The 12025-nt window shown below is 42.3% G+C and overlaps 1 protein-coding gene across 2 annotated transcripts in view; it reads left to right on the top strand.

The window, feature by feature from the left end:
* The window catches only part of LOC123492061 (ubiquinol-cytochrome-c reductase complex assembly factor 1-like), a 30922-nt gene that overhangs the window by 2669 nt on the left and 16228 nt on the right, over nt 1–12025 (top strand). For both annotated transcript variants that reach the window (XM_045223972.1, XM_045223971.1), the window contains one exon: nt 7365–7475. In XM_045223972.1, the coding sequence (XP_045079907.1) occupies nt 7365–7475 (111 nt within the window). The remainder of the gene's footprint in view (nt 1–7364; nt 7476–12025) is intronic.

Raw genomic sequence — 12025 nt, 5'->3', positions numbered from 1 at the left:
AGTCTTCAACCTGTCTGTTAAGCGGGATTCCGGGACAAGAAATAGCGGTCCTAGCTGTTAAAAGCTAACCGCATCGCGGAATCCACGCAAAAACAAGTTCGGTATTCGTATTTAATGAATAGCAGTTTATTTTTTTAAATAAAAAATAACAAACCGAGTGTTTCCAGCATAGTGTTTTCACATGTAATGCAACTGGCTTGCCTGCGCTATCCACACTAATTGGTGAAGTAATTTAATGAGCTAAATGTAAAAAAACTGTTGATTTCACAGGTTAAAAAAGGAACAGCAAAGAACAATATAAATCGGTACTTTTTGGGGGGATCAAACCGGTTCATAACATTATTTTGCTTGTTGGTACAGTGAAACGGAACAAAATAAATAGTACTTCTGTTTCAGAATGAAACTATTCAAAAATAATTTTGTTTCCAACCCCTGGTTTTAACACAGTTGCCTGAGCTTTGACGCCTGTTCATGGTTTATCTTAGTGACAGAACTCAGGCCATCGTGATTGATGGGGTTAAGTCTGAATTTCTTGAAGTACAGAAATGTTTACCTCAGGTCGATTTTGGGACCTGTTGTCTTCACTATTTATGTAAGCACCATAGGTCAATCTGTAAAAGAAAAATGAAATACTTAATCTACAGTGGGGAGAACAAGTATTTGATACACTGCCGATTTTGCAGGTTTTCCTACTTACAAAGCATGTAGAGGTCTGTAATTTTTATCATAGGTACACTTCAACTGTGAGAGACGGAATCTAAAACAAATCCAGAAAATCACATTGTATGATTTTTAAGTAATTAATTTGCATTTTATTGCATGACATAAGTATTTGATACATCAGAAAAGCAGAACTTAATATTTGGTACAGAAACCTTTGTTTGCAATTACAGAGATCATACAATTCCTGTAGGTCTTGACCAGGTTTGCACACACTGCAGCAGGGATTTTGGCCCACTCCTCCATACAGACTCCTCCATACGGACTTTCAGCTCCCTCCAAAGATTGTCTATTGGGTTCAGGTCTGGAGACTGGCTAGGCCACTCCAGGACCTTGAGATGCTTCTTACGGAGCCACTCCTTAGTTGCCCTGGCTGTGTGTTTCGGGTTGTTGTCATGCTGGAAGACCCAGCCACGACCCATCTTCAATGCTCTTACTGAGGGAAGGAGGTTGTTGGCCAAGATCTCGCGATACATGGCCCCATCCATCCTCCCCTCAATACGGTGCAGTCGTCCTGTCCCCTTTGCAGAAAAGCATCCCCCAAGAATGATGTTTCCACCTCCATGCTTCACGGTTGGGATGGTGTTCTTGGGGTTGTACTCATCCTTCTTCTTCCTCCAAACATGGCGAGTGGAGTTTAGACCAAAAAGCTCTATTTTTGTCTCATCAGACCACATGACCTTCTCCCATTCCTCCTCTGGATCATCCAGATGGTCATTGGCAAACTTCAGACGGGCCTGGACATGCGCTGGCTTGAGCAGGGGGACCTTGCGTGCGCTGCAGGATATTAATCCATGACGGCGTAGTGTGTTACTAATGGTTTTCTTTGAGACTGTGGTCCCAGCTCTCTTCAGGTCATTGACCAGGTCCTGCCGTGTAGTTCTGGGCTGATCCCTCACCTTCCTCATGATCATTGATGCCCCACGAGGTGAGATCTTGCATGGAGCCCCAGACCGAGGGTGATTGACCGTTATCTTGAACTTCTTCCATTTTCTAATAATTGCGCCAACAGTTGTTGCCTTCTCACCAAGCTGCTTGCCTATTGTCCTGTAGCCCATCCTAGCCTTGTGCAGGTCTACAATTTTATCCCTGATGTCCTTACACAGCTCTCTGGTCTTGGCCATTGTGGAGAGGTTGGAGTCTGTTTGATTGAGTGTGTGGACAGGTGTCTTTTATACAGGTAACGAGTTCAAACAGGTGCAGTTAATACAGGTAATGAGTGGAGAACAGGAGGGCTTCTTAAAGAAAAACTAACAGGTCTGAGAGCCGGAATTCTTACTGGTTGGTAGGTGATCAAATACTTATGTCATGCAATAAAATGCAAATTAATTACTTAAAAATCATACAATGTGATTTTCTGGATTTTTGTTTTAGATTCCGTCTCTCACAGTTGAAGTGTACCTATGATAAAAGTTACAGACCTCTACGTGCTTTGTAAGTAGGAAAACCTGCAAAATCGGCAGTGTATAAAATACTTGTTCTCCTCACTGTATATGCGGATTATACTATTATGTATTCTATTGCCCTGACTGTTGATCTGGCTGTGTGAAAAACTAAGGTCAGATTTTATTGCTATGCAGGAATCCTCTGCTGATGTAAAACTTGTGCTTAATACGGGCAAAACGAAATACATGTTGTCTTTAAACTCTTGTAAGAATGTTTCAGATTAACTACATGTTCACTCATTAGATGGTTCTCCAATCGAACGTGTTCCAGTATATAAATACTTAGGCATTTGGATTTATATAGATTTGACGTAAAAAAAAAAAAAAAAACTACTCTTAAACCTTTTGGATGCCATCTACCATAGTGCACTTCATTTTGTTACAGGTGACAGTTTTGATACTCATCACTGCATCCTGTATCAAAAGGTTGGCTGGACTTCGCTAAAGACCCATAGATCTCTACATTACTCCCTTTTTGTTTACAAGGCCCTACTTCATAAACTTCAATCTTATCTAACTTTGCTGTTGAAGTATAGACACCTGAGTTGCCTAACCCGGTCACAGGATTGGTTAACTCTTGAGGTTCCTAGGGTCTCCACCGAGCTAGGTAAATCTGCTTTTAGTTTTAATGCACCGTATTGCTGAAACAAAATAAATGTAATCTTGATGTTCTGGTGCCATTCGGGCAATTTAAAATATTGATTAGGGACTTATTTGTGGAGGAAGGTAACTTTTTCTTGGTGATTTTGTGATTTTATTTATTTGTGCTTACCATGACACGTGTGTGTGTGTGTGTGTGTGTGTATATAATGTGTATATTTATTTTGTGTTATACAGAGCGCATAAAAAAAAAAAGTAAAATAAAATAAAGGTTAAAAAACACAAATTAAGGTGTATCAATTTAACCTTTTTGTTTTTAGAAAATTATTTCTCGCTGTTTTGAAAGATCAGGTTCTTATGCCTCCAAAACCGTACCGCAAGCGATGCGTGTTAATGTACAGGCCGAGCGTCGCTGCTCTTATGACTTATGTGTAATGTAATGGAATTGAGTCATGATCAAGGGCTAGCCACAGCCCAAACTGGATTAGTTTGCATTTATGCAAGCTTGTTAGATCATACTGTATGAAACGTGTTTAATCTATTGATCGTTAGTTAGCATCCTAGATACAGTGCCTTCAGAAAGTATTCATACCCCTTGACTTATTCCACATTTTGTTGTTAGCCTGAATTCGAAATTGATTAAATATATTTTCTTACACACAATACCCCATAATGACAAAGTGAAAACCATGTTTTTAGAAATGTTTGCAAATTTATTGAAAATGAAATACAGGAAGATATCTCATTTACATAAGTCTTCACACCCCTGAGTCAATACTTTGTAGAAGCACCTTTGGCAGTGTTTACAGCTGTGAGTCTTTCTGGTTAAGTCTATAAGCGCTTTCCACACGTGGATAGTGTAACATTAGCCCATTATTATTTTCACAATTCTTCAAATCTGTCAAATTGCTTGTTGATCATTACTAGACAACCGTTTTCAGGTCTTGCCATAGATCTTCAAATAGATTTAAAATAAATAGAAGTCAAAACTGTAACTCGGCCACTCGGGAACATTCACTGTCTTCTTGGTAAGCAACTCCAGTGTAGATTTTGCCTTTTTGTTTTAGGTTATTGTCCTGCTGAAAGGTGAATTAATCTCCCAGTGTCTGTTGGAAAGCAGACTGAATCAGGTTTTCCTCTAGAATTTTGCCTGTGCTTAGCTCCATTCATTTTTTATTTTTTTAATCCTGAAAACCTCCCCAGTCCTTAACGATTACAAGCATACCAATAACATGATGCAGCCACCACTATGCTTGAAAATATGGAGTGGTGCTCAGTAATGTGTTGTATTGGATTTGCCCCAAACATAACACCTTTGTATTCAGGACAAAAAGTGAATTGCTTTGCCAATTTTTTTGCGGTACTACTTTAGTGCCTTGTTGCAAACAGGATGCATGTTTTGGAATATTTATATTCTGTACAGGCTTCCTTCTAGGCTTGGGCAGTATCCAGATTGTCATACCTTCAAACCGACCTTGTGCCATACCGGGATATTCGGTAATTACATTTTAGTCATTTAGCAGACGCTCTTATCCAGAGCAGCGACTTACAGTTAGTGAGTGCATACATTTTTCATAATGATCATAATAACTGTACTGAACACAAGGGGCACTGTTTTCAAACCCCACTGATACTCTGTAATCCGAAGGTTAGCAGTGCTAACAGGTACATGTACAAGCCCATAGAGAATGCTAACGAGCGCAATGCGAACAATTTGTACAGTTTCTGACCTAAAGTATACAAGTAACTCAAAAATGCTACTCAGTTTGCTGCATGCACAAAACAAATATTAGCCAGCAAGGCTCTTGATCCAGGAGGGGATTCTCTGCTGTTACCAAGCCAATGCTTGATTTTGGAAGAAGCAAACCACTTAGCTAGATAGCTAACTAGCTACTAAATTAGCAAACCAAATGCACAACTGCAGAGCATTTAGCACATTCTAGACAGTTAACTTAATAGTTATAAGATATCTAGCTGGAAAACATTTAGTTGTGAATTCCATACTGTAATTAGATTCTGCACAACAGTGAGTGACTCACAAGGCTCCGGTCTCTCGTCCTTGTGTGCTTGTTAACACAAACCACGTGACTGGGGAATACTGTAAGCTTCATAATAATGTGACAGGTGAAATGAAGAACACAATGTTCTTTATCTCCTAACGTAATGCACAAGTTCATTGCAGATTTTACTTAAAAAGTAACTTGTTAAGCACATTTTTATTCCTCAACTTATGCTTGCCATAACACATAATTACCAAAAATTTCGAAAAACATAATTCAACTTTGACATTGAGGTAGGCCAGTGATGACAAAATCTCAATTTAATCAATTTAAAATTCAGGCTGTAACACAACAAAATGTGGAAAAAGTCAAGGAGTGTGAATGCTTTCTGAAGTCACTGTATGTTGAGTTGCCTTGCTCTTAATCAACATCTACCAATGTATTTACTTTACCCATTGAATTGCTGCAGTATGCCTTGGCTTGTACTGTATAAGATGGCCTCATTATGGACATAACTATCTTACAGCTTACAGTTTGGCAGCTGTTAGATGGCACTATACACAAGTGGGGTAAGTCAGAACATGGCAGCATTGTATGGCAGCCATGATTCCAGACCACACAATGCAGCTACATATCTTAGAATAGATTCACCTATAGATCTGGCGGGTTAAGGTCAGAAAATATTATATTTAAGTTCGGGTCAGGCAGGTCAAATCTTGAGCAAAAAAAGAATACATTCCTCTTGTGAAATTATTATCCATATTCTGCAATTAATAATCTTCCATTGCTCTTACAATAGGCTATCCTGCAAAAGGTTGAGCGTGAGGTACTTCACAACGCATTTGAGTGACTTATTTGATCGCGGATGAAATCCCTGCAAATCGTTGTCGATGTTGCAAAATGTTTTAGTATGCTCACAGAATTAATCTATCCGGTTCAATTCCCCCTTTGCTTGCTCAGGTTGTCTTAACACATGTCTTGTAGGGATTAGTGGTAGAATTGTGACGGTAAACGAACAAGCAAACCGCAATAGTAACGGATTCAGCACCACGGACAGCAGCACCTCTACGACCTGACATTTCGGAACCATTTCTTTGTTAAGTGAAGTAGGAGCCTAGTTGCTTAAGTTGTCTTCCTCCGTTGCACACCAAGCCTTCCAAATAACATAACATAGCTTTGCCTAGAGCTTGCTTTTCTGTGGCTGCTTTGATTCCCAAACAGAAGTATAATATGAAGTGTGACACTTAGTGCCATTTGTAAACCAGTGCTGGATCGGAATGCACATCAAAAGAGAGCAATATTAGCAGGTGGGGAAAAAGTAGCCTAGCACTGGCTAGCTGTTAATGCTTAGCCTACATGCTAAAATAACAAGCCATTATTGTTGCATGTTTGACATTTTAAATGCGTTTCTGAGAAATGTTTAATCGCATGCGTTTTGAATTTACAGGTTACAGGTCGGTTGCAGGTCACTTACTGTATCACATAAAGATGAGCAGGTGCCGGATCAATTCTTTGAAATTGCGGACAGTTGTGGTTTTGAAAACCGCCGACCCGCGCATCACTAGTCGGTGTCTGTAGTAGGCTAACTAGGCTAGAAATGTGTGAATCTTGTGTGGCTAGATTTGGCTCAGCTTGATTTGACGAAGGGTCCTAATGGCGCCATTAATATGTACTACCAATGGGCATAGTAAAACTCCTGCAATCATTGTGCCATGGTGTAGACTTGAATAATGCAGCAACATCATGGCGCCATGCCATGGCTTGCTTAGCTGTGATATCAGTCAGAATATTCAGTCTAACTAAATAGATTATTGCATTCCTTGGTGCAAAATAATGCCTATTAATGGGACTAATATTGCCAAAACATCACGCTACTATTTTCCTAGCATTCGTAACTTGAATGGTGTGTGTGTGTGTGGAAGCCTAGGCAGAGAGCTCTGTAAATATTTTTTGTGTTTTAACCCCCCAAAAAAGGTTTTTATTACAATTAGTTTTGGTGGTTTTGAGCCATGGATTTGAAGACTGACTGTCAGGTTAAATCTGTTTTGGCTTGGCTAGCTGGCTAATGTTTTTGTTTGAAAAATGCATCTGGACACATTACCAGCTTTTTTGTTTCACCTGGCTGCCAGTTCCTGATACTGCGAAAACACAATTTCAGGAGTGGCTTGAAGCGTAGAGGAATACAGCAGTGCTGAGGCAGAGTGCTACTATTCTTTGTGTGGTGAGCTTTTTGGCGCCCAGAGCTTCTGAGGCATCATCCAAGTGGGTGCTGCACAGAGTGGAAGAGGAGAAGTCCAGTGGCTATAAGACTCAGGTTGGTCCCCAGACTTGCCCTCTAAAAGATCATCAGCAGACTCCATCACCATCATTGCCCATCCTTTGACCAGCTCCCTCCACTCAAGTCATGAGTTGACCCTCTCCATCTTCAGAGGATGCAGCATTCAAAGACTTGGCATCTATTGGTTGACCTGTCACGATACTGTATATTACTTGTTAGTTTTTTGCTCTTGAAGGGCTTTGAGATTCTATGAAAAGCGCTATAGAAGTTTAATTATGTATATTTTTGGTGCAATGTGCCCTCTTGTCTCTCTATTTCCAGCTCTTTAATGTGAAAGAAACCCCACAGGCGGCCACGGAAGAGGAGGTGGGGGCCTTCACCAAGCTCATCGAGGCCATGGGCTTTACAGGACCTCTCAAATACAACAAATGGGTAAGTGCCTCTAGCGTCACCAAACCACTCAAACGTCCACCCACTACAGTTCTTCATACAGCATTACTGTAGGTCTCTCACAAGTAACCTCTGATTCATCAGCTCACACTTTAATCTATATGTAGGATGTCATGTTCAATAATGTATTGAGGTTCAGTCGTGAAGGACAGCGCTTCAACCGACATCTACACACGAGATGCAGCCAAAAGAAAGTGCCGAAAGGGGAGTTTTTGCAAGTGTTGTTATTTAGGCCTAGCGTTAATTTAGTTCTGATTTAAAAACAGTGACGTTTAACAAATGCCTGAGTCACATTGAATGCACACATTCCCATCTCTAAAGACAGGACTGGCACTTTAAGAATGTCCATCCTGGTTACAGGGGGACATGAGGCTTATGAACCCCAGCAGGGGAGCATTAACCCTGTGGTGTCAACCAATAATCTTCCCTGTGGACAAGCCAAGTACCTCCATGGGTTAGGGGTGACAATGCATGCTAAAACCACCCCCTCATGGATAAGGGCCAGACCTGGGTTCAAATACTATTTGAAATCATTATAAATACTTAAGCTGTGTTTGATTGAGCTTCCCTGTTGCAATGGAACTGATAAACTGCAAACCCTGCTCATCTGGAACTAAAGCAAACACTCAAAGTATGTGAAAGGTTTCAAATAAACCTAGGTCTGGTTCCTAATGTTGGTAAAACTCTGGGCTGGGCCCTAGACTTTAAATAGGACCCAGAGATGTTTTTCTGGCTATGTTACAAGGGCAGAAAAACATGTGTGACCAGGTATAGCCCCACCTTGCCCTCTGGTGAAGTTTTGCCATATTACACTTATCCAATACCACTCAGATTTCTACAAGTGCGTAGGGAGGATCGGAGGATGGTGTTTAAAGTGGCAATCAACAGTTGAAACAATTACAAAGTGTGCTCCCTGCCCCTGTTCGGGGTAAAACGCTGAGGGATGGGGCTGGAGAAATGTAACCACTCTCAAATTCATAGACATAACTATGGATACAAAAATTGACTTTCCATGATATCAAAATTATATTTTTAACCAGGGGTTGGAACCCCTGGCTACAAGTGTAGCTTTTGGCGCAAAATGCGACTACAATTTTGCGAGTGGGGAGAGAGGTTTGAGGAGAAGGAGGCTTTTAAGCGCTGGGCATCTTATGATGACATGCATTATCAGAATTAGGTCCACAGAATTATACCTAGGAGGAGCGGCTTCTATGGAGGGTCTTTGACTGTCCTTTGAGCTAGCTGTCTGACAAGCTTGTCTGTTCATAGCGGCACCAGAATTAAAAACACTTCTTACCTTTTTTGTAGTTAATAAATCCAAAGTGAAACGTGATAACTAGGCGTATAGTATGGTTAACTAGCATTCCTCTCTAGCTAATAAAAAATCTCTCTCCCTATCTTCTGAAATGATGGTTGTAACATCAGTACAAATCAAATCAAATTTTATTTGCCACATGCGCCGAATACAACATGTGGACATTACAGTGAAATGCTTACTTACAAGCCCTTAACCAACAATGCAGTTTTTTAAAGAAAAATATAAGCAAGTAGCTAAAGAGCAGCAGTAAAATAAAATAGCAATAGGGAGGCTATATACAGGGGGGTACCGGTACAGAGTCAATGTGCGGGGGCACCGGCTAGTCGAGATAATTGAGGTCATATGTACATGTGGGTAGAGTTAAAGTGACTATGCATAAATAGTAAACAGAGTAGCAGCAGCGTAAAAGAGGGGGGTGGGGGGGGGCAGTGCAAATAGTCTGGGTAGCCATGATTAGCTGTTCAGGAGTCTTATGGCTTGGGGGTAGAAGCTGTTGAGAAGCCTTTTGGACCTAGACTTGGCGCTCCGGTACCACTTGCCGTGAGATAGCAGAGAGAACAGTCTATGACTAGGGTGGCTTGAGTCTTTGACAATATTTAGGGCCTTCCTCTGACACCGCCTGGTATAGAGGTCCTGGATGGCAGGAAGCTTGACCCCAGTGATGTACTGGGCCGTACGCACTACCCTCTGTAGTGCCTTGCGGTCGGAGGCCAAGCAGTTGCCATACCAGTCAGGATGCTCTCGATGGTGCAGCTGCATAACTTTTTGAGGATCTGAGGACCCATGCCAAATCTTTTCAGTCTCCTGATAGGGAATAGGTTTTGTCGTGCCCTCTTCACGACTGTCTTGGTGTGTTTGGACCATGATAGTTCGTTGGTGATGTGGACACCAAGGAACTTGAAGCTCTCAACCTGCTCCACTACAGCCCCGTCGATGAGAATGGGGGCGTGCTCAGTCCTCTTTTTTTTCCCCTGTAGTCCACAATCATCTCCTTTGTCTTGATCACGTTGAGGGAGAGGTTGTTATCCTGGCACCACATGGCCAGGTCTCTGACCTCCTCCCTATAGGCTGTCTCATCGTTGTCGGTGATCAGGCCTACCACTGTTGTGTCGTCGGCAAACTTAATGATGGTGTTGGAGTCGTGCCTGGCCATGCAGTCATGGGTGAACAGGGAGTACAGGAGGGGACAGAGCACGCACCCCTGAGGGGCCCCCGTGTTGAGGATCAGCGTGGCAGATGTGTTGTTACCTACCCTTACCACCTGGGGGCGGCCCGTCAGGAAGTCCAGGATCCAGTTGCAGAGGGAGGTGTTTAGTCCCAGGGTCCTTAGCTTAGTGATGAGCTTTGAGGGCACTATGGTGTTGAACGCTGTGCTGTAGTCAATGAATAGCATTCTCACGTAGGTGTTCCTCTTGTCCAGATGGGAAAGGGCAGTGTGGAGTGCAATAGAGATTGCATCATCTGTGGATCTGTTGGGGCGGTATGCAAATTGGAGTGGGTCTAGGGTTTCTGGGATAATGGTGTTGATGTGAGCCATGACCAGCCTTTCAAAGCACTTCATGGCTACAGACATGAGTGCTACGGGTCGGTAGTCATTTAGGCAGGTTATCTTAGTGACCTTGGGCACGGGGACTATGGTGGTCTGCTTGAAACATGTTGGTATTACAGACTACAGTCAGGGACATGTTGAAAATGTCAGTGAAGACACTTGCCAGTTGGTCAGCACATGCTCAGAGTACACATCCTGGTAATCCGTCTGGCCCTGCAGCCTTGTGAATGTTGACCTGCTTAAAAGTCTTACTCACATCGGCTACGGAGAGCGTGATCACATAGTCATCCGGAACAGCTGATGCTCTCATGCATGCTTCAGTGTTGCTTGCCTCGAAGCGAGCATAGAAGTCATTTAGCTCGTCTGGTAGGCTTGTGTCACTGGGCAGTTCGCGGCTGTACTTCCCTTTGTAGTCTGTAATAGTTTAAGCCCTGCCACATCCGACGAGCGTCAGAGCCGGTGTAGTACGATTCAATTTTAGTCCTGTATTGACTCTTTGCCTGTTTGATGGTTCGTCGGAGGGCATAGCAGGATTTCTTATAAGCTTCCGGGTTAGAGTCCCGCTCCTTGAAAGCGGTAGCTCTACCCTTTAGCTCAGTGCGCATGTTGCCTGTAATCCATGGCTTCTGGTTGGGGTATGTACGTACGGTCACTGTGGGGGGGACGTCATCGATGCACTTATTGATGAAGCCAGTGACTGATGTGGTGTACTCCTCAATGCTATCTGAAGAATCCCGGAACATGTTCCTGTCTGTGCTAGCAAAACAGTCCTGTAGCTTAGCATCTGCGTCATCTGACCACTTTATTAACCGAGTCACTGGTGCTTCCTGCTTTAGTTTTTGCTTATAAGCAGGAATCAGGAGGATAGAGTTATGGTCAGATTTGCCTAATGGAGGGCGAGGGAGAGCTTTGTATGCGTCTCTGTGTGTGGCGTAAAGGTGGTCTAGAGTTTTTTTTTTTTCCTCTGGTTGCACATTTAACATGCGGTATCCTATGCTTTGGTGGGTGGAGGGGCAGGTAGCCTAAACACGCATACACACTGGCAAAGATTTTCAGCTTGCAGGTAGACACTGAAATAAGTTTCTGATTGACAGAGTTATAACTTTGCATAGACTCTTCGTTGCGTTTTGTTGGGGGACTAGAAAAAAATGCCTGGAACGTAAAATAACATTATTAACCGGTACTCATGCTTTTGAAATAACGGTTCTGTTTATGTGGTTATTTACATTGACTTTGTTTACAAACATTGGAGTAAAACAAGCTTATATTTTGGGTTCTAAAGGAGTACGACAGTTGAACTAAGCTCATGAGGCATTAATAAGTTATATTCCTCAAGAATCAATGGGTACATATAATTTCATTTATAAGTCAGAAAATGGATTTAGCAACTGCAGATTGCCCCTTTAAATCAGAGCTGTCATTTACCTCTCCTTAGTCTGCACTACTGCTCAATTTGCACATTGGCTTTGTCACCACCGCTACAGGGCCTTAGAACAACAGAAGGTAGCATCATTTAGATCAGCTTGAAAAGCCTTCCTCTGAACCGTGTCTTAAGGTTTAAATTAGTTTGGTGTCAAAAACCTTAGGGAATGCAAAGGCATACCAACTCCAAACAATAGCTAGTGCTGCACTGATGTGCTGTGAGAGTGGGTAGCAGCAGAGTTT

This window comes from Coregonus clupeaformis, chromosome 12 (genome assembly GCF_020615455.1).
Source record: "Coregonus clupeaformis isolate EN_2021a chromosome 12, ASM2061545v1, whole genome shotgun sequence".
Lineage (NCBI taxonomy): Eukaryota > Metazoa > Chordata > Actinopteri > Salmoniformes > Salmonidae > Coregonus > Coregonus clupeaformis.
Note: the sequence above shows the minus strand (reverse complement) of the source record. Positions and strands in the feature narration are given on the sequence as shown.